General features: G+C 46.1%; 1 protein-coding gene across 3 annotated transcripts in view; it reads right to left on the bottom strand.

The window, feature by feature from the left end:
• galnt13 (polypeptide N-acetylgalactosaminyltransferase 13) overlaps nt 1-23,442 on the bottom strand; it is a 685,563-nt gene that overhangs the window by 173,145 nt on the left and 488,976 nt on the right. For all 3 annotated transcript variants that reach the window (XM_085986310.1, XM_085986311.1, XM_085986312.1), the window contains exon 8: nt 110-290. In XM_085986310.1, the coding sequence (XP_085842436.1) occupies nt 110-290 (181 nt within the window). The remainder of the gene's footprint in view (nt 1-109; nt 291-23,442) is intronic.

Raw genomic sequence — 23,442 nt, 5'->3', positions numbered from 1 at the left:
AGGAACTTATGTTTTCAGAAATGGATTGTGGAAGGAATCATTATCACTTTGTATTACACTTAATAAACACCAGATCAAAACAAATTACTTCTCCAAAGGGTAAGTGTACCTGGTGATATAATGTAGAAGAAGTCCTTGAAGTCATCCATCCAGACTTCTGCCAGGCGTCTATTGTTCTTGTTAATGATATGTCCAGTACCACCAGGGAAAGTGTACGGGGTTGCCTTACGGAACACATGGCCAACATGAGAACAAGTAATAATTTCCAAGGAACCACCACACTGCCATATCTAAGAAAAGACAAAGGAGTTTTTTCTTCATTATTAGCAACTCACCAAAATCACCTGACTAAATGTGGCATCAATACTCTATCTCCTCATCAAAGCCAATGGTACCCTTTTACACTATAATGTTTGGACCTTATGTTGCATTGTGTTTCATAAGGAAACAATGAGTACTGTTGTGTTATGACTAAAACAATGTGTTATTATTCGTAGCAATTAAATATACGTACCTCTCAAATGTGTTTTTTTTGCGTTGAGGTAAGTTTTAAAAATAGCAGAGAACTGTTTCATGAAATTCAACAAGGTGTTGAAGCAACAAATTTGATACTTCCAGACAAGCTACATCAATTTAGTGACTGTAATATTCGGGTAATTTTGGCCATGGAGGCTTGTAAAAAAACATCACTGAATCAATAAAGTATGAATCAATTTATATTGTACAAATGTTCAAGATAAGCTTTTGTAGAAATTAAATCCCTATTTCTAACAAATTGCATATTTTTCTTCAGTCATTTTTGAAGGGTTTCTTGGAATCAGGACCTTGGCCCTGAACTGGGCAGACAGGGAGAAAAAAATTCAGACATGAGATACTCTGTTGGCTCCCTTTCAGCCAATAGTACTTATGGGATTTTCTGTTGGATGTGACGTCGGGCGAGTATTATGTCTGTCTAGATATGGGCTTGTGTATTCTAATTGGAGGTACATACGAACATACGAATTAGGAGCAGGAGTAGGCCACTCAGCCCCTCGCGCCTGTTCCCTCATTCAATAAGATCATGGCTGATCTGATTATTCCACATTCCTGCCTACCCCTGATAACCTTTCACCCTCTTGCTTATCAAGAATCTATCTACCGCTGCCTTAAAAATATTCAAAGACTCTGCTTTGGCTCTTGTAAGTGACGAGAGGATGCCATATGACATATTTCCCGTCACCGTATCCCAGAAATGTTGTGTACAAGGGATGCCTGTGCGTTCTTGGGGTACAGCTTTGCCATGGACTTTGGGGAGAGGGGTTCAAATATAAAGGGCTAGTTAGTTAGTGCAATCAACTTCAGAGTGCCAAATTCAAAAGCTTGAAACTTAAAAAAAATTGAAATCAAGAGCTTTCCAAATAATAACAACTTAATTATCAGAAACCAACACATTTTAGTGCCACTGCCTGCCAACCTAAGCTGAAACAAGACACCACAGGAATTGTACCCCACCTCCGTTCCCCCCGCCTCCACAACCTGAGGCTGAGGTGGGTACGGCAGCCACACCATAAATGGGCCAACTTTCACGTTCAATATGATAATGGGGAGAAATTCGGTATCGCCCCGTTTGGGGCGCAATTATCAGCCGGCGCAAAGTTTCGCGTCTGGCGTTAATTATCGCCTCCGACTGCAAACTTGGCCTCTATCACCCCGGAGGTGATTTGTGTGCTAAATCAGGTGCTACACACCTCTCTTAAGGCGCTAATGAGAGGAACTGAAAGAAATCAGTATTTGTAGGGAAATGGTGTTGGGGAAATTGACGGGATTGAAGGCTGATAAATCCCCAGGGCCTGATAATCTACATCCTAGGGTACCTAAGGAAGTGGCTCTAGAAATAGTAGATGCATTGCTGGTCATCTTCCAAAATTCGATTGACTCTGGAACAGTACCCATGGATTGGAGGGTAGCTAATGTAACCCCACTATTCAAAAAAGGTGGTAGAGAGAAAACGGGGAATTATAGACCGGTAAGCCTGATTTTGGTAGTGGGGAAAATGCTAGAGTCCATTATAAAAGATGTAATAGCAGAGCACTTGGAAAACAGTGACAGGATCGGACAAAGTCAACATGGATTTACAAAAGGTAAAGCGTGCTTGACTAATCTACTGGAATTTTTTGAGGATGTAACTGGTAAAATAGATAAGGCAGAACCAGTGGATGTGGTGTATTTGGACTTTCAGAAGGCTTTCGATAAGGTCCTGCATAAGAGATTAGCGTGTAAATGTAAGGCACATGGGATTGGGGGCAAGGTATTGACTTGGATAGAGAACTGGTTGGCAGACGGAAAGCAAAGAGTTGGAATAAACGGGTCTTTTTCCGAGTGGCAGGCAGTGACTAGTGGGGTACCACAGGGATCGGTCCTAGGACCCCAGCTAATCACAATGTATATTAATGATCTAGACGATGTTATGTTCATAAATAGACGTTTTCATTATGAACAGCTAGCTTGAGCTAGTCATTTATTCAGCCATGTGGACTAGTGTACAGGCATCCATCTTGACTACTGCCTTGTGGGTAGCCCCTAAACATACAGCTCCACCTAGTGTACCATTCTAGAATGACATGTTACTGATCATTACATCCCCCTTCCTTAGAGGTTAAACAAAATCAATATCAATCAATCATAACGACATAAACATCTTCACAACAGTCAACACATTTTCAAAGCTTTACTTTATGGACTCTAAGCTTTTCATTCTTTTATTATTGTTTTCTTTGTACTCAAAGATTAAGTCTATCAGGCTTTTTTACTTCACGTGTGAATCTTCTCAGCACAGGTAAGCCTGATGTGTTTGCATGAGAGCCTGTATGTGTGTTTGTGTTAGATTGTTCTGGTGGTGAGTGACAAGATTCAGTTGCGGCATTGTCATCGATTTGCTCTTGGATAGTTTCTTGTGTTTTCAGGAGGGAACGGCAGTTCCTCCTGAGAATCTGTCCTTCCTCAGTTCTAACAGTGTATGACCTTGGTCCTACTTCCTCAAGAACTGTAGCTTTCCTGTTCCATGCATCTGGATCCTCAATCCTAACATCATCCCTTGTCAATGGTTTCAGAGTTTTGGATGATTTGTCATAGTGTGATTTCTGTTTCAGCTTTAACAGTTGAAGCCTCTGTCTCAGTTCCTTACTCTGCTTTTCTTTTGCACAGCAAGGTAGCATGGTGCGCAACTTGCGACCCATTAGGAGTTCAGCAGGTGAAGAACCAGAGTCTAAAGGGGAGGCTTGGTAGCTCAGCAGGGCGAGATAAGGATCAGACTTGCTTTCTGTTGCTTTCTTCAGTAGCTGTTTGAGAACTTGAACACCTTTTTCTGCCTTACCATTCGACTGAGCATACAGAGGACTGGATGTGATGTGTTGAAAGTCATAATGTGCTGCAAATTGTTGCCACTCCTTACAGTTGAAGCACGGACCATTGTCGCTAACGGCAATCCTGGGAATTCCATGTCTGGCGAAGATGGATTTAACATGCATTATGACACTGCTTGCTGATGTGCTAGTCATTTATTCAGCCATGTGGACCAGTGTACAGGCATCCATCTTGATTACTGCCTTGTGGGTAGCCCCTACTAAACATACAGCTCCACCTAGTGTACCATTCTAGAATGACATGTTACTGATCATTACAGACAAGGGAACTAGATGTAATATCTCCAAGTTTGCAGATGACACAAAGCTGGTTGGGCGTGTGTGCTGTGAGGAGGATGCCGAGAAACTCCAGTATGATTTGGACAGGTTGGGTGATTGGGCAGAAGCATGGCAGATGCAATATAACGTGGATAAATGTGAGGTTATCCACTTTGGTGGCAAAAACAGGAAGGCAGATTATCTGAATGGCAATAGATTGGGAGAAGGGGAAGTGCAATGAGACCTGGGTGTCCTTATGCACCAGTCGCTGAAGGTAAGCATGCAGGTGCAGCAGGTAGGTAAGAAGGCAAATGGTATGTTGGTCTTTGTAGCGAGAGGGTTTGAGTACAGGAACAAGGATGTCTTGCTGCAGTTGTACAGGGCCTTGGTGAGACCACACCTTGAGTATTGTGTGCAGTTTTGGTCGCCTTATCTGAGGAAGGATGTTCTTGCCATGGAGGGAGTGCAGCGAAGATTCACCAGGCTGATACCTGGGATCACAGGAATGACGTATGAGGAGAGATTGGGTCGATTGAGCTTATACTCGCTGGAGTTTAGAAGAATGAGAGGGGATCTCATTGAAACTTATAAAATTCTAATAGGACTAGACAGACTAGATGCAGGAAGGATGTTCCCGATGGCCGGGGAGTCCAGAACCAGGGGACACAGTCTAAGGATAAGGGGTAAGCCATTTAGGACAGAGATGAGGAGGAATTTCTTCACCCAGAGAGTGGTGAACCTGTGGAATTCTCTACCACAGAAAGCAGTAGAGGCTAATTCATTAATTATATTCAAGAAGGAGTTAGATATATTTCTTAAGGCTAAAGGGATCAAGGGATATGGGGAGAAGGCAGGGAGAGGGTACTGAATTTGGATGATCAGCCATGATCTCACTGAATGGCGGAGCAGACTCGAGGGGCCGAATGGCCTACTCTTGCTCCTATCTTCTATGTATCTATGTATCTAACACCGAGGAGCGAGGCGCTACCTCAGAGCGCTGGCGAAGCTCATGTGATGTCAGTTAGCAATGGAACACAGACATACTGGCGCCGGCCAGTTCTTAAAGGGGAGGGTCAATCTTGCTCTCCATCCACACCCTGCTCATTGCAGCCTTCAATCTCAGCCTGGAGAGACCTGTACATCAATTCTGCTGGAAAGAACAATGGAGAGGCCCAGGGAAAGAGCTCAGAGTGCAGCCCCCAAAGTCTCTTCTAAATCGATGCAAGGTCAAATCAAAATGAACCGAATTTTTCCCCCAATGAGCCTCATCCCAGGAAATGGGCCAAGATCATGGTTACAGGCAAGGAACAGGTGCAAGTCCCATCCTGCAAAGAATCCACTGGGGCCAGAAGGAAAATCCAGTCTCCTAAGTTTAGGAAGTGGCCCCAGTAGTAGACTATTAACTGCCAGCTATAATGCCTTTGTTAACAAGTTAACTCACTTGGCTATAATGGGTGAGTGTGATTAATCTTTGGCCAGGACAAGAGATTAGTTACTTTTTGGCGGCTCCATTACATTAGGGGAAAAGTTGCTCCATTACATTAAAGGATCAGCCTGAGTCTGCAGTAAAGCAGGTGTTGTCACCACTTTTGGGGCTCCGCTAATGATGGTCATGAGAAAGTGAGGGCGATTTTAACTGCTTCTGACCCAAGGAAACGAGGCAGTAGCAGAGTTAAAATGGAGGTAATGGTCCTATCGCCCCATTCATGCTCCGATGCCATGTTTCCCAGGACCTTCCATTGGGCAATCAATTCCATCTGAATCAGGCAGGAGCCTAATTAATCTAGACAAATCAGGGTCCTATGACATACATTGGCACCTGATGCCATTTTAACTGGGCAGAGCCTTCGCCATGGAAACTCCGCTCGGTAAAACCTGGTGGTACAGTAAAAGAGGCCTGAAAAGTTAAGTGGTAAAATTATTTTTCTGGAGCCAGAAGGAGCAGCAGTGCTCTTCCAGACTGCACAGGAACAATGTCAGCCACTGTCGCCCTGGGTACCCCATCCCCGCGACTGCAAGACTCCACTCCCCGACCTACCTTTTCCCGGCTGAGTCAGCCTCCTTCTTCTGGTTTCTGCAAAATTTGCCATAAATTGAATCCATTTGGCGACAGTTTTCCCTGGTGCAATCCAGAGTTAAAATCGCATCAGAGCATGAATTATATCATTGGAACCCCCGTCCTGTGAGCGTCTCACAAGATTCCCGAAATAGGGAGTTAAAATAGCAGCGCAAATGAGGAGGTAAGTACTCTGCACCTATTTATTCGCCACCGTACACCCTGTTCTTGATGGATGTGGGGGTTAAAGTAAGGGCTTGTGAATAAGTAACTATCACATATTGGGATTGTTGACTATTTTGCTATGGAAGGATTTCAGTTTAATTTATATTAAAATGATGATATGAAGTTGTTTTCAGAATACAGCTTTTGGGAAAACAAATTGGACCAGTTGGAGAACATGAGATAATAAAGGTTTGTTTAAACATTCGCACCTATTATCATTTGAGCCCAGCAGACATCAGCTGCCAGAGAACCTTCATCTCGGTGGGTGGTATCCAATTTGAATGGCACACAACTGGCCAATCCCTGGACAGAGAGAGCAGGGGATGGATCTGAGGTCAAGCCTTTGGCTTCCTGATAGGCTAAAAAAAGAAACAGGCAGTCTAGATGGTCAGTCTGTCTGAACTGGTAAGAAATTTGGACCAAGAGAGGGCTCTCTCAAGCTTCGTGCCAATCTATTTAAGGATAATTACTGGTTAAAAAAAGTTGCATTTAACCCACCAACTGGTACAGTGTGGTGTACTTTGCTAATTTCTATGTTACATGGAGTGTTAAACAATAAGTTCAAATTCACTGTAATTATTGATGTATTATATGAAAAATAAACTAGCTTCTTGACTTATCATTGGTCTTGTCTAACTAGAATCTGCCTCTTGGAAAATTGGAGAAAAGCACATGGCGACACATGATTTATTACAATATCCAGTGCACAAAATAAGGGGTTTCATTGTCAGGATCGCCCCCTCCCAGAACTAGATATTGGGCAGTAAAGGAAAACTCATCATCATAAGGGATGTAAAGACAACTGATGGTAGAGATTTATGTTGTATAATTGTATTCTGTATCATGTTTTTATTGCCTAATGAAGTTGTATTTTATATTTGCTGAATATAATTTTATTACTTAAAGCTAGTTGTGAACTGCAGGAATTCACAAAATTGGTAACCCGAGGAAGCTTTCTCGACCTTGAAAGAAAAACTGATCAACACTACAAAGCCATAAGATCAATTAAAGGAATATTGAGGAAGACTGATAGAGGACTCCTGAAATTCTGAGTCCCATTGGTGAAATTCAAAAAATTAATACATAAATATCTCCTCTAAGGAATAAAAGGTAACAGTTGTCTAGGTTGGCAGAACTTTGTAATAAATAGATGAGGCATATATAGAGCTATCCATCCTACTGCCAACCAATGTTCCCCCTGAGGTGCACGGCAGAGCAGCAATCTCAAGGGTCCCGCACAGGCCACTCACCAGCTTTTACATTGTAAATACTGTGCATGCACAGAAATTTAAAGGGCTGTGCATTAAAAGAAACAGGCCACACAGAACAAAGTGCAGCTTACAGGGAATATTGCTGCCAACAGCATAGCCCCGGCACTTCTGAAGGAATAAATATCAAAAGATCATGCCCTAGCCTGAGGGGAAAGACCTTAAGAGAAAGAAGAAATAAGAAAATGACTAACAATTCAATCAGTGCTATCGATCCCTTTTCTAAACCTTTACAAATATTTGGTCTAAACCGGGTTAAAAAAGTTTCAGCAGAAACCGTTGAACAAGGACTGGGTCCACGATTTTGCCAGCACTCAGCGGACCCGATTGGTGGTGGGTCAGCTGTGAAATTTAAAATGATCGACAGCAGGTCGGAAACCCGCTGTCAAAACACGTACACCTGCATTTCCCGATGTCGGGTCTGCCAGCACTGAGCAGACCCGACGGCAGCAACGGGAGACCCAATTCAAATCATTAATGGCTTGTTTACAGCCACTTAACAGTGCTTTTTCCCAGCTTTTTAACTTTCACAGGTCTCCCATGGGTTTCCCGCTGTGCCTAGACCTTGTCAGTGAAGCTGAGGCGGGAAGTCAGTGGCCATTGAATCAGCTGATGAGTTGACAGCTTCAAATGTCAACTCAAAGCTCCCAGCTGATTCAGATATCTTCCCTTAAGCACTAGTATCTCTAAACTGCATTTCCACTACAGATTCAGGATGCTACAAGTCTTTACACAAGTCTCCATGCAGTCTGGCCTCATTACCTCTCCCACCATGGACAGATCGCTTCTGTCATCTCTACTTCACCTGCCATCTATTCCATCAACATGGGTGCATTTTATACTCTCTCACCTTGGTCCTCAGAATCCGACCATGATCAGCCCCAACACCAGCAGCACCAACACCACCAACCTTTTCCGCAATCACCTGATGCTGCACAGGACACAGGGCATCAGCACCGAGCACATTGCTGCCCGGAACGCCAGGGATGGCCTCACCATGGCCACATTTACTTCACTTGACGCTGCACACCCTGGCTGCCACATGTGCACCAGGTTGGCACCACCCCATACCAACAACATAAAGCATCCCCACAATGCCCAAGCCATTCCTTTCACACTCATCAGCATTGCGGGAGTACCGTTATGTCTCACCATTCACTGCAACTCACTAAGCCACTTCCAAAGGTGCACACAAATCTGTCCAAGAAGGCAAAGTGTTGAAAATAAAGATTTCAATGTTTGACAACACATTAACAGAAATTTTACATGAACATTGGCGATAACACCCAACTGCCTACCCTTGTGCGTCGTTAGTTGGTATGATTGAATAAGGATGAGGGTGAGCGTGAGGGCTGGCTAGTGAGATGGGGAAGTGATAATGTAGACAGAGAGGGATAGGTGGAGGAGCAAGGTAAGTTGGTGTAAGGATGTGCAGGAGTAGGGTAGGGAAGGCAGAGTGATGGGGATATGATTAGTGGCACAGCAGGATGAGGTTGAGTGTGGCTTTGCAGTAATGCTTTGTGATCTACTGTGATCATTGAAAGGTTTGCGCCACTGCAGCCAGGTCCCCCTGACGACAACCCTGCTTGTGTCCTCCTGTGCAATGTGGAACCAGATTGCGTTGATCTCCTGGTGAGGTCTCTTCCGCCCACGGGAAAGGAAGAGAACCCCCCCTGCGTGCTGTGACTCCCTCCATAAGCATATGGAAGGAGTAATGGAAGAGCCTGGGCGCTTTGTGCAGTGATTGTCAGTGTTTGCAGCACCTCAATGTTGCAGAATATTGACAGTACAACTGTCAAATTGATTGTGGACATGGCCCCTTTAAGGAAACCGGCTGATGATACGTCATCAAATTACGTCATCAGACCCGCTTCTTGTTAATTGTGCTGGAACCTCGCAGGGCAGGCTTAACAAGCCCCATCAACAGAAAATCTTGTTGGAAGCAGGGATGGAGACTGATGCGGGGTCCCAACACGACATGGACGTCACCCACCATAGATCCGCCGAGGTTGGAAAAGTCCAGCCCATAGAGTGGGAATGCTGGGCAGGACTGAGGAGGGGCTTTTGCGGTTTGGCAGCACTATGTAGGGAGGACCAGGGGTTTGGAAGAACTGGAGTGGATTGTGGGGTTTGGTTCACTGCAGGATTCCTGGAGTCTGTCTACACCGAGGGGAAACCACAACTATGGTAGCACTGGAGGAAAGGGGTCCAGACGATTGGCAGCACTCGTTTATAAATTGCTAAGAGATCTCCCCAGAAATATTGAATTAAGTGATTTTGATTTCTTTCTGGAAAATAAATACTATTTTCCTTATATATAAATAAATAACATAGCTGTACAAATAGATATGAAGATTGCACTCTATGTTTTGGGATCCCTGAAACTGTAAATGAACACATAGGAACTTTAATTAAAAAAAGTATTTTCAACCAGCAAACTTTCTTCCAGCAATGTTTGCCTCTTTTACAAAGTTGAACACGAGAAGGCATGTTCAAACAGCATCCTCTGTGAATGGCCAGTTTCGCTATTAATCAAACTTTTCCACAATTTACCTCCAAAACACTGATCTGGTTTCCATACAAAAATACAATTACCTTACCTGCTTCTGAGGCTTTTTTATTCGACTGTAAGGGATTGGGGCTTACAAATGACAAGTCCTCTGTTAATTAGGGATGTCTTACCAGAGTAATTCATTTTGTGGCTTACTACCTCCCACAAGTAATTCTTTTGCATTCCCACTGCCCGTGATATACAGGACGACACCACTTTTTTTGTCCATCCTGTAATTTTTAAACACTCTATGAAGTCAATATTGACCGTCCCCACGATGGGCAGGAGAGGGTCGAGGGGGTTAAAAATTAAAAATAAGGCAACTCCAACTCGCCATATACTGTATGTGCCAGCTGCCATTTTTACAGTGGCGGAATGCTTGGTGTGCCTGTGTCCCATCTTGGAGTTGTGGGACACTTCATTATCATATTTAAATAAGGCTCCCACAGTACAATTGGGAGCCCGATTTAAATGTAACAGTTGCCAGCTGGGTTTCCCTGCACTTGGAAAACCCGGCAGCAAAATGGAGATGGGAGCAGCTGGTTGCAGAAGGTAAGTACTTTTTAGAGCACGCCTTGTGAGCCAGGATGAGCAGAAGTACGCCCCCTGGCCCCGCAAGCAAACCTTCTGCCATTCATGGTCTCTCCTCACTGCCCCAATCAGCCGCCACCCCCACCAATCCCTGATCTCGAGCCCCCTTGCTCCACGGTCAGCTGATGCCGCCCCCCCACCCCCCGCCGTCCCAAAAAGCCCCAATCTTTCCATCCCTCCCTCCTGATTGCCAGGCTCCAACCCCCACCACCAAGCCCTAATCTTTCCCGATTGCCAGTGACCATCTCCAATGTTCCCAGTTGCAGAACCGCTGCAGTCCGTGTGGTGAAAGTACTCCCAACAATGCTGTTAGTTAGGGAGTTCCAAGATATTGACCCAGCGACGATGAAGGAACTGTGATATATTTCCAAATCAGGATGGTGTACAACAGGTGATGGTGTTGCCATGCGCCTGTTGCCCTTGTCCTTCTAGGCGGGAGAGACGAGGGTTTGGGAGGTGCTGCCGAAGAAGCCTTGGAGAGTTGCTGCAGTGCATCCTGTAGATGGTACACACTGCAGTCATGGTGCGCACCGTGGCTGCAGTGAATGTTTAAGGTGGTGAATGGGGTGTGCGCACTGTGGCTGCAGTGAATGTTTAAGGTGGTGAATGGGGTGTGCGCACTGTGGCTGCAGTGAATGTTTAAGGTGGTGAATGGGGTGCCACTCAAGCGGGCTAATTTGTCCTGGATGGTGTTGAGCTTCTTGAGTGTTGTTGGAGCTGCACTCATCCAGGCAAGTGGAGAGTAAAAGAAAAAGAAAGACTTGCATTTATATAGCGCCTTTCATGACCACTGGCAGTCTCAAAGCGCTTTACAACCAATGAAGTACTTTTGAAGTGGAGTCACTGTTGTAATGTGGGAACCTACCTTGTGCCTTGTAGATGGTGGAAAGGCTTTTGGAGTCAGGAGGTGAGACACTCGCCACAGAATACCCAGCCTCTGACCTGCTCTTGTTGCCACAGTATTTATGGGGCTGGTCCAGTTCAGTTTCTGGTCAATGGTGTCCCCCAGGATGTTGATGGTGGGGGATTCGGCGATGGTAATTCCGTTGAATGACAAAGGGTGGTGGTTAGACACTCACTTGTTAGAGATGGTCGTTGCCTGGCACTTGTGTGGCGCGAATGTTACCTGCCACGTATCAGCCCAAGCCTGAATGTCGTTGAGGACTTGCTGCATTCTGCCATTAACTTTCATGCCTGGCAGCTGGCCAGCTTGTCAAGCCAGCTGCCAGGTGGGAAACAGAATTTTAAAATGATAATTCGGCAGAACCTCCGCATCCTCGGGATTCCCCCACACCCACCCCCACCTTTATTAAACACTGGTTAGGGCTGAGCTGGAGTATTGTGTTCAATTCTGGGCACCACACTTTAGAAAGGATATTAAGGCCTTAGAGAGGGTGCACAGGAGATTTACTAGAATGGCACCAGGGATGAGAGACTTCAGTAACGTGGAGAGACTGGAGAAGCTGTGGTTATTCTCCTTAAGCAGAGAAGGTTAGGGGAGATTTAAAAGAGGTGTACAAAATCATGAAGGGTTTTGATAGAATAAATACAGAGAAACTGTTTCCAGTGGCAGGAGGGTCGGTAACGAGAGGACACAGATTTAAGGTGATTGGCAAAAGAACCAGAGGCGACGTGAGGAAACATTTTTTTACGCAGCAAGTTGTTATGATCAGGAATGCTCTGCCTGAAAGGGTGGTGGAAGCAGATTCAATAGTAACATTCAAAAGGGAATTGGATAAATATTTGAAGGGAAAATTTTACAAGTCTATGGGGACAGAGCAGGGGAATGGGACTAATTGGATAGCTCTACCAAAGAGCCGGCACAAGCACGATGGGCCGAACATCCTACTTCTGTGCTGTACTACTATGATAACATTTCTAATGTTCATGCCGATATATCTTACAGATTTGCCTCTTCTCACATCTCCAACTTTGTGCCTGTTCCTGCTCTCCATTTCATGTATGTCTTTCTGGATATTGATGTCCATACCTACCTGTTTACTGCCCTCAACCCTATGATCTGTCTCATTTAGGATCCTGTTTCTTCCCTGCCCTCCCCCCATCTACATAGTTTAAAGAATTTTTTATTGGTGCCTTGCAAGTCTGGTTGTCCCTATATGGTTTAAAAGTATCCCGTCTCTCCTATAGAATCATAGAATAAAATCATAGATTGGTTACAGCACAGAAGGAGGCCATTCAGCCCGTCGAGCCCATGCCGGCTCTCTGCAACAGCACTTCAGCTAGTCCCACTCCCCTGCCCTTTCGCCATAGCCCTGCAATTTGTTTTCCTTTAGGTATTTATCCAATTCCCTTTTGAAAGCCACAATTGAATCGACCTCCACCACACTTTCAGGCAGTAAATTCCAGATCCTAACCACTCGCTGTGTAAACATTTTTTTCCTCATGTTGCTTTTGTTTCTTCTGCCAATCACCTTAAATCTGAGTCCTCTGGTTCCCGACCCTTCTGCCAATGGGAACAGTTTTCCTCTATCTACTCTGTCCAGACCCCTCATGATTTTGAACGCCTCTATCAAATCTCCTCTCAACCTTCTCTGCTCTCAGGAGAACAACCCCAGCTTCTCCAGTCTATCCACGTAACTGAAGTCCCTCATCCCTGGAATCATTCTTGTAAATCTTTTCTGCACCCTCTCGAAGGCCTTCAGATCTTTCCGAAAGTGCGGTGCCTAGAATTGGAAACAATACTCCAGTTGAGGCCAAACCATTGTTTTATAAAGGTTCATCATAACGTCCTTGCTTTTGTAATCTATGCCTCTTATTTATGAAGCCCAGGATCCCGTATGCTTTTATAACCGCTTTCTCAACCTGCCCTGCCACCTTCAACGATTTGTGCACAAAGACCCCCAGGTCTCTCTGTTCATGCCCCCCTTTAGAATTGTATCCTTTAGTTTATATTGCCTCTCCTCGTTCTTCCTACCAAAATGTATCACTTCACACTTTTCTGCGTTAAATTTCATCTGCCACGTGTCCACCCATTCCACCAGCCTGTCTATGTCCTCTTGAAGTCTATCACTGTCCTTCTCACTGTACTAACAAGTTTTGTGTCATCTGCAAATTTTGAAATTGTGCCCTGTACACCCAAGTCTAAGTCATTAATATATATCAAGAAAAGCAGTGGTCCCAGTACCGATCCCTGGGGAACACCACTGTTTCTCCAGTCTGAAAAACAACTGTTCACCACTACTCTGTTTCCTGTCACTTAGCCAATTTCATGTCACTGCTGTCCCTGTCCCTTTTATTCCATGGGCTTCAACTTTGCTGGCAAGCCTATTATGTGGCACTTTATCTAACGCCTTTTGGAAGTCCATATACACCACATCAATCTTCTCTGTTACCTCATCAAAAAACTCAATCAAGTTAGTTAAACACGATTTGCCTTTAACAAATCTGTGCTGGCTTTCCTTAATTAATCCATACTTGGCCAAGTGACTGTTAATTTTGTCCCGGATTATCGTTTCTAAAAGCTTCCCCACTACTGAGGTTAAACTGACTGGCCTGTAGTTGCTGGATTTATCCTTACACCCTTTTTTGAACAGGGGTGTAACATTTGCAATTCTCCAGTCCTCTGGAACCAGCCCCATATCCAAGGAGGATTGGAAGATTATGGCCAGTACCTCCTTTACTTCCGAATCTGCAGAGACGGTATTGTTAATGTGGAACATTATTTTCTTTTTAATAGTCTCAGCTTTGGTTTGCACAAATGAAGGAAGCTCATGGCATTTTCTGTTACCTAGCTTATATTCATTTAAGTTATGTTATTGTTTTAATACCAAAGCATACCATACCCTGTGATACCTATTGTCCCCAAAATCTTCAGTGTCTGACAACAACAACAACAACAGCAACTTGCATTTATATAGTGCCTTTAAAATACTAAAATGTCCTAAGATGCTTCACAGGAGCGTTATCAGACAAAATTTGACACCAAGCCACATAAGGAGATATTAGGACAGGGGTCAAAGAGGTAGGTTTTAAGGAGTGTCTTAAAGGAGAAGGGGGAGGTAGAGAGGTGGAGAGGTTTAGGGAAGGAATTCCAGAGCTTAGGACCTAGGCAGCTGAAGGCTCAGTCACCAATGGTGGAGCGATGGAAATCGAGGATGGGCAAGAGGCCAGAATTGGAGGAACGCAGATATCTTGAAGGGTTTTAAGACTGGAAGAGATTACCGAGATAGGGAGGAGCAAGGCCACGGAGGGATTTGAAAACAAGGATGAATATTTTAAAATCGGAAAGTTGCCGGACCAGGAGCCAATGTAGAAAAAAGGAAAAATATCCAAATATTTTCAAATGTATAAAAAGCAGATGCCATCACTAAGTCTGATCAATGTGTTCTATGGATACAATTGTTGTGGAAATATTAGTAGTAAAATTGTTGTACTTTTTCATTAGATGGATTTGTTTACATTATGAAATAAACCATGTTTAACAAAACCTATGGAATTTACTGAGATTGCCCCTTCTCATACTAAAACTCAACCTTTGGGAAGAACATTTTGCATTGTTAAGAAAAATAATATTGTTTTGTCTATAATATAGACTGGTTGGGCCTCAGTTCAAGGAAGAAACAGAGGGCCCGAAGGCCATCCTGGTGGGGGATGGAGGTGTAGAGGGATTGGACGTCCATGGTGAAAAGGAGACGGTTGGGGCCAGGAAACTGGAAACTGCTAAAGTGACGGAGGGCACGGAGACGAAGGCGACGGAAGAAGAGCTCAGCATCGTGCCGAGCTCGAAATTCATTCAGGTGGGGGCGTAAGGGGAAGCTCAGGCCTTTGTTGAGGACTGAACGTTCGGGGTCAGAGAGGGGAAGGTCAGAGGGGATAGTGAAAACACGGCAGGGGGTGAGACTGGAAGAAGGGATCGGATCGGAGGAAAGTAACGGGGAAGAAGGTTCCAGGGGGGCGTTGGTGTCCACGAGTTGACGAAGCTTGCGATCCTTGACATCAGAAAGGAAGAAAAAAAGTTTTTTGTTGAAACGTCGGATGAGTCGAAGGATGAAATGGAACTGTGGACCCGGACAGCATTGAAATAGAGTGCGTCGGTGCTGCTGAAGAGAGAGGTCGAGGTTGTTCATGTGGTGGCGCATGGCATTGAGCATGGATCTCAAGATGCGGCGAGAGCAGTAGCTTGAAGAACGATGAATATCGAGGAGATATTTGTAATCCTGGGTGGATCCAAAACATGAAGGGTGGAAGTTTAGTTGGAATCCACATGGAATAACTCTGAACCGGAGACAGTTACTGAGGAAAGAGATGTGGCTGTGAAACCGAGTCTTGGCAGATACCTGGTCAAAAACGAGAAGGGAAACTGAAAGCAATGAAGATGAACAAGGTTGAATAGATAAACGGAACTCCCGTCGGAGAGAAGAGCAGAACTTCTTCAAGGTAGGCATTCCTAGAAGAGAGGTGGCAGTGAACCAAACACTAATATAATTGCAAAATACTGCGGATGCTGGAAATCTGAAATAACGTGTTTTCACTATCCCCTCTGACCTTCCCCTCTCTGACCCCGAACGTTCAGTCCTCAACAAAGGCCTGAGCTTCATCCCCTTACGCCCCCACCTGAATGAATTTCGAGCTCGGCACGATGCTGAGCTCTTCTTCCGTCGCCTTCGTCTCCGTGCCCACTTCTTTGGCCAGGAGTCTTCCCCCCGCACGGCTGATCCTTTCTCCCGCTTTCTAAATTCTCGTTCTACTTGGATCCCTCCCTCTGGCCTTCTACCCTCTCTAGATCTTTTCATTGCTAACTGCCGACGTGATATTGGCCGTCTCCATTTCTCTGCTCCCCTCACTCACTCCAACCTAACTCCCTCTGAACTTGCAGCACTCCATTCTCTCCAATACAACCCTAACATTATCATTAAACCTGCTGATAAGGGTGGTGCTGTTGTTGTTTGGCGAACCGACCTCTACCGTGCGGAAGCTGAACGTCAACTCTCCAACACCTCCTCCTACCTCCCCCTGGACCATGACCCCACTAGCAAACATCAAGCCATTGTTTCCAAGTGTGTCACTGACCTCATCTCCTCTGGAGATCTTCCCTCCATGGCCGCCAACCTCATAGTCCCCCTACCCCGCACAGCCCGCTTCTACCTCCTTCCCAAGATCCACAAACAGGACTGCCCTGGTAGACCCATCGTTTCAGCCTGTTCTTGCCCCACGGAACTTATCTCTTCCTATCTCGACTCTATTTTTTCTCCCCTTGTCCAGTCTCTTCCCACCTACATTCGTGACTCTTCCGACGCCCTCCGTCACTTTAACAGTTTCCCGTTTCCTGGCCCCAACCGTCTCCTTTTCACCATCGACGTCCAATCCCTCTACACCTCCATCCCCCACCAGGACGGCCTTCGGGCCCTCTGTTTCTTCCTTGAACTGAGGCCCAACCAGTCCCCATCCACCACCACCCTCCTCCGCCTGGCTGAACTTGTTCTCACATTGAACAACTTCTCCTTTGACTCCACTCACTTCCTCCAAATTAAAGGTGTTGCTATGGGAACCTGCATGGGCCCTAGCTATGCCTGCCTGTTCATGGGACATGTGGAACATTCTTTGTTCCAGTCCTACTCAGGTCCCCTCCCTCACCTCTTTTTCCGGTACATCGATGACTGTATTGGTGCCGTTTCCTGCTCTCGCCCTGAACTGGATAAGTTCATTCAATTTACTTCCACTTTCCACCCTGCCCTCACCTTCACATGGTCCATCTCCGACTCTTCCCTTCCCTTCCTTGACTTCTCCGTCTCCATTTCTGGCAATCGGCTTTCAACAAACATCCACTACAAGCCCACCGACTCCCACAGCTACCTGGACTACACTTCCTCCCACCCCGCTTCCTGTAAGGACTCTAGTCCATTCTCCCAGTTTCTCCGTCTCCGCCGCGTCTGTTCTGACGATGCCACCTTCCATACTAGTGCTTCTGACATGTCTTCCTTTTTCCTCAACCGAGGATTCCCCTCTACCGTGGTTGACACGGCCCTTGACCGTGTCCGTTCTATTTCCCGCACTTCTGCTCTCACCCCTGCCCCTCCCTCCCAGAACCACGATAGGGTTCCCCTTCTCCTCACCTTTCACCCCACCAGCCTCCACATTCAACGGATCATCCTCCGCCATTTCCGCCACCTCCAACGTGATCCCACCACCAAACACATCTTCCCCTCACCTCCCCTTTCAGCATTCCGAAGGGACCGCTCCCTCCGCGACACCCTGGTCCACTCCTCAATCACCCCCAACAGCCCTGCTCCTTCACCTGGCACCTTCCCGTGCAAGCGCAGGAGATGCAACACATGCCCTTTTACCTCCTCCCTTCCCACTGTCCAGGGCCCCAAACACCCCTTCCAGGTGAAACTGCGATTTACTTGTACTTATTGCCACTTAATATACTGTATTCGATGCTCACGATGCGGCCTCCTCTACATTGGGGAGACCAAACGCAGATTGGGCGACCGTTTTGCGGAACACCTCCGTTCAGTCCATACGGGTGACCCTGAGCTTCCGGTCGCCTGTCACTTTAATTCACCGCTTCACTCCCGCTCTGATCTCTCTGTCCTCGGGCTATTGCATTGTTCCAATGAAGCTCAACGTAAGCTCGAGGAACAGCACCTCATCTTTCGATTGCGGACTCAACATTGAGTTCAACAATTTCAGATAATTATCCCTGCCCCCATTTTTCATGCAGTATGATTTTTGCCATTCCCATTTGCAACATTTTATCTTTCCTGCCTCTTACAAAAGTACAGGATGTTCTTTCTATTTCTTCCTCCCCTCCTAACACCGCCCCCCGCTGTCTCTGCACCTGCTTAATATCTGTTACATCTCCAGCTTTTTCCAGTTCTGATGAAGGGTCCCAGACCTGAAACGTTAACTCTGTTTCTCTCTCCACGGATGCTGCCTGGCCTGCTGAGTATTTCCAGCATTTTCTGTTGTTATTCCATCTATGAGTCTTCAGTTACAAAGATCTAACAGACGGTTTTCTAATGAGAAGCAGAATCTTTACCAGCTTCATTTGGAAAGCCATCCAGATCTGAGGCTTTTCAATCATCCCTTTTAAAGGCCTGATTTCCCCTAGCTCCAAGGGTAGAATTGTAACTACAGTACAATCCGCTTTTACCAGCTTGTACAAATTGTGATGAAAAACTAATCAAAAGATTTTTTTTTTAATCTAGGTTTAAATTTATTTTAAAAGCATTTCCATAGACATTTAAGAAGCTTGATGATTTTTGCTCGATCTGCAATCAACTAACCTTCAGGTTTGGATATGACAGTAATTGTAGAGACTGACTCAATTTTTTGTAATTGGTAGGCAAGTAGTTTGATAAGCTAACCAAGCTTTTATGTAGTCTGTGGGAAGGAAAATTGAGCTTGTTCAGGCACTGAATTCATATTTACTTCCAGTTAACATTTCAAATGTATTCTCTGTTGGGTTTTTCTATATATTCTTTTTCTAAATCTATTATCACTACTTGAATACAAACTTGATAAAATAAAAATTCCTTCATCTGGCTTCTAATGAAGCTGTTAATATAATTCTACAGAAGCGCTTTCAATGCCTTTTAAGTGTCACGTCAGACTTGTTAGAGCGTTCTTCAATTTTCATGATTTTTTTAATTCTATATTCACAAAGCAGCAGCGTTACAATCTCCAGCCATTACTTTGTTAGCTGTTGAAATTTTAGAGTCAAAGAAATAGAAGCATAGCTAAAGATTAGCTGAGTTTTTAGCATTTATTGGTGCGCTGAACATTACATTTGCAATGGAGTCTTAGACCGAGGGAATAACAACAACAACTTCTATGTACATTGGGCCCGATTTTCCTGAAGGTGCGGGGAATTGTCGGGTTCCGACACGAATCTAAATGGGTCAGCCAGCTGCACGCAATTTTCCCTCAATTGGCCAATTAATTTCCAGCGTGTGGGCACCCTTGCTAATTGTCCATTTCCAGTCAGAAAGCCCCACAGTGTGATGTCATCATTCGTGGTGCTTTTAAGTCTCCACCAAGCTTTTCAACCTCTGCAGGCTTCCCAACCAGTCGTACAGAATGGCAGAGGAGCCTGCACCAGCTGCTGCCAGCAGCAGAGCCCGAGCTGCCGCCAAATTTGATGAGACCTCATTGCAGACATTGGTGGATGGGGTTAGGGCCCACAGGGAGGTCCTCTTCCCTAGCTCAGGGAGGAAGAGGCCTCCCAAAGAGACCAGGGCTGCTTGGATGGAGGTGGCTGCAGAGGTGAACTCTCGGAGTCACCCGTTGGACCTGGATGCAGTGCAGGAAGCGATTCCATGACCTTCACCGTACAAGAAAAGTAAGTATGAAGTTTCCATCACCCTCAACCTGATCCCCATTGCCTTTCCCCAACAGCACTCAGCTTCAGCACTCTCTTCCTCCACATCCCACTTCACAGTCACATCCATGCACCCTTACCCATTCCCTCTCTCTCTATGCTCACATTCACATAACTATTCCGCCATGCAGCCCTCACACTGCCTCTCACTCTGATGCTTGGAACACAACTGACAACACACAGGGAGGGCCCTTGGTCTTGCAACCTCACACCATCTTTGTCTCCTTCTAAGTATCTATGCTATGCAATCTCTACACTCACTCCTGCACTCTCACTCAAACTCCACTTGTCTCCCTCATTGCAGGAAAAGAGAGCTCACAATAGGAGAGAGCGAGCAAGGACTGGAGGAGGACCACCCTCAATCGCCCACCTGACCCCCTGGGAGGAAGCAGTGATGGAGATTGCTGGGGCTGACGTGGCTGCGGAAGCTGGGGCAGGAGAGAGAGGAGCATGCCCGCAAGCTGGTGACGGAATAGTTTCCCATCTCTCTCATTGACATAGCATGAGTCGCTGATATGATACTGAAGCTACATCATTCGGACTTATGAGCATCTGCCAAATCCAATGTGCAAGTAGCCTTGGCATCAGATCTCTAACTCGTTCCTTTACTCCCCCACAGGACCATCCAGAGCCCCCGTCCCCACTGCCGAGGAGGAAGAGGCTTTGCAGCCAGACTCCTCAGAGGAAGCTCCAGCCTCTGAATGCGCAGCATCAGCAGAAGTAAGCGCACCCAGCACCAGCGCAGACACTCACACCTCGAGGGGGCCTTCGGGACATAGAGTAGTGTTGTCACCTGGTGTTTCACAGCTCACAAGTGAGCATCAGCAGATTGTGGAGGCAGGGACAGCAGTGGAGAGCTCTCGTCGGAGGGCGCAGGCCTCTGCCAGCTCAGCTCAGCTGCATGTCGACCCTATGCCTCTGGGTCCATCCGCAAGAGGGGAGGTGATGGATCTCCATGCACAAATGCAGGAGTCTCTGGCAGGTTTTGTCTCCAGGGTGACTGCGAGTGCAGAGCGAATGGAGGAGTCCATGGCGCGCATGAGCAGAGGCTTATTGGAGTCATTGGCGCATGAAAGCATCACCACGGGAAGGATGGCTACCTCCATGGTAAGGCTGGCTACCGTCGAGGAGAGGAGTGCTGCAGCCGAGGAGAGGAGGGCTGCAACCGAGGAGAGGAGATTTGCGGCCGAGGAGAGGAGGGCTGCGGCCGAGGAGAGGAGGGCTACGGCCATGGAGAAGCTTTGTCGCCAGGGTATCAAAAACATGGTGAGTGCTCAGAATAGAATGGCATCTCTTGAGGAGCGATGGGCATCTATTGAGCACTGAAACCAGACCTTCATGGAAGTCCCTCTGAGCAGGACTTCCAGTGCAGAGATGGGTCCCCATGGCCCCCCTGATGTGCAGCAAGGTGCTCTCCAGCCACTTGCAGGCGCTGAGGGGGGAGCTGACCCATGAGAGGGAGGTTGTTGGCACACCTCAAGGAAGTGGGGGCTTCTCTACACACGTTCACACTTCCATGCCACTTCAGAGCCCTCGGTCAGAGCCCCGCCGGAGTCCACACCCAAGTGAGATAGGAGTCTCAACCCCTGCACAGCCGCAGGAGCAGCAGACTGCTGGCGAGCCCTAGAAACATAGAAACATAGAAGGTAGGAGCAGGAATAGGCCATTCGGCCCCTCGAGCCTGCTCCGCCATTCAATGCAATCATGGCTGATCATCCAAATTCAGTACCCCGGTCCCTGCTTTCTCCCCATACTCCTTGATCCCTTTAGCCTTAAGAAATATATCCAACTCCTTCTTAAATATATTAAATGTATTAGCCTCTACTGCCTTCTGTGGTAGAGAATTCCACAGGTTCATCACTCTCTGGGTGAAGAAATTCCTCCTCATCTCTGTCCTAAATGGCCTACCCCTTATCCTTAGACTGTGACCCCTGGTTCTGGACTCCCCGACCATCGGGAACATCCTTCCTGCATCTAGTCTGTCCAGTCCTGTCAGAATTTTATAAGTTTCAATGAGATCCACTCTCATTCTTCTAAACTCCAGCGAGTACAAGCCCAATCGACCCAATCTCTCCTCATACGTCATTCCTGCCATCCCAGGTATCAGCCTGGTGAATCTTCGCTGAACTCCTTCCATGGCAAGAACATCCTTCCTCAGATAAGGCGACCAAAACTGCACACAATACTCAAGATGTGGTCTCACCAAGGCCCTGTACAACTGCAGCAAGACATCCTTGTTCCTGTACCCAAACCCACTCGCTACGAAGGCCAACATGCCATTTGCCTTCTTAACCGCCTGCTGCACCTGCATGCTTACCTTCAGCGACCGGTGCACAAGGACACCCAGGTCTCGTTGCACTTCCCCTTCTCCCAATCTATTGCCATTCAGATAATAATCTGCCTTCCTCTTTTTGCCACCAAAGTGGATAACCTCACATTTATCCACGTTATATTGCATCTGCCATGCTTTTGCCCAATCACCCAACCTGTCCAAATCATCCTGGAGTTTCTCGGCATCCTCCTCACAGCACACATGCCCACCCAGCTTTGTGTCGTCTGCAAATTTGGAGATATTACATCTAGTTCCTTTGTCTAGATCATTAATATATATTGTGACTAGCTGGGGCCCAAGGACCGATCCCGGCGGTACCCCACTAGTCACTGCTTGCCACTCGGAAAAAGACCCGTTTATTCCAACTCTTTGCTTTCTGTCTGCCAACCAGTTCTCTATCCAAGTCAATACCTTGCCCCCAATCCCATGTGCCTTAACTTTACACGCTAATCTTTTATGCGGGACCTTATCAAAAGCCTTCTGAAAGTCCAAATACACCACATCCACTGGTTCTCCCTTATCTATTTTACCAGTTACATCCTCAAAAAATTCCAGTAGATTAGTCAAGCACGGTTTACCTTTTGTAATTCCATGTTGACTTTGTCCGATCCTGTCACTGTTTTCCAAGTGCTCTGCTATTACATCTTTTATAATGGACTCTAGCATTTTCCCCACAACCGATGTCAGGCTTACCGGTCTGTAATTCCCTGTTTTCTCTCTACCACCTTTTCTGAATAGTGGGGTAACATTAGCTACCCTCCAATCCATGGGTACTGTTCCAGATTCCATCAAATGCTAGAAGATGATCAGCAAAGCATGAACTATTTCTAGGGCCACTTCCTTAAGTAACCTAGGGTGTAGATTATCAGGCCCTGGGGATTTATCGGCCTTCAATCCCATCAATTTCCCTAACACCATTTCCCTACAAATACTGATTTCTTTCAGTTCCTCCCTTTCATCAGACCCTATGTTCCCCGACATCTCTGGGAGGTTATTTGTGTCCTCCTTTGTGAAGACAGAACCAAAATATGTATTTAATTGGTCTGCCATTTCTTTGTTCCCCATTATAAATTCCCCTGATTCTGACTGCAAGGGACCTACGCTTGACTTCACCAATCTTTTTCTCTTCACATATCTATAAAAGCTTTTACAGTCAGTTGTTATGTTCCCTGAAAGCTTACTCTCATATTCTATTTTCCCTTTCTTAATTAATCCCTTTGTCCTCCTTTGTTGAATCCTAAACTACTCAGAAGAATGAGAGGCGATCTTATTGAAACATATAAGATTGTGAGGGGGCTTGATCGGGTGGATGCGGGGAGGATGTTTCCACTGATGGGTGAGTCTAGAACTAGGGGGCATAATCTTAGAATAAGGGGCTGCCGTTTCAAAACTGAGATGAGGAGAAACTTCTTCACTC

This window comes from Somniosus microcephalus, chromosome 4, assembly GCF_052327205.1.
Source record: "Somniosus microcephalus isolate GS21.2 chromosome 4, FLI_Smic_1.0, whole genome shotgun sequence".
Lineage (NCBI taxonomy): Eukaryota > Metazoa > Chordata > Chondrichthyes > Squaliformes > Somniosidae > Somniosus > Somniosus microcephalus.
Note: the sequence above shows the minus strand (reverse complement) of the source record. Positions and strands in the feature narration are given on the sequence as shown.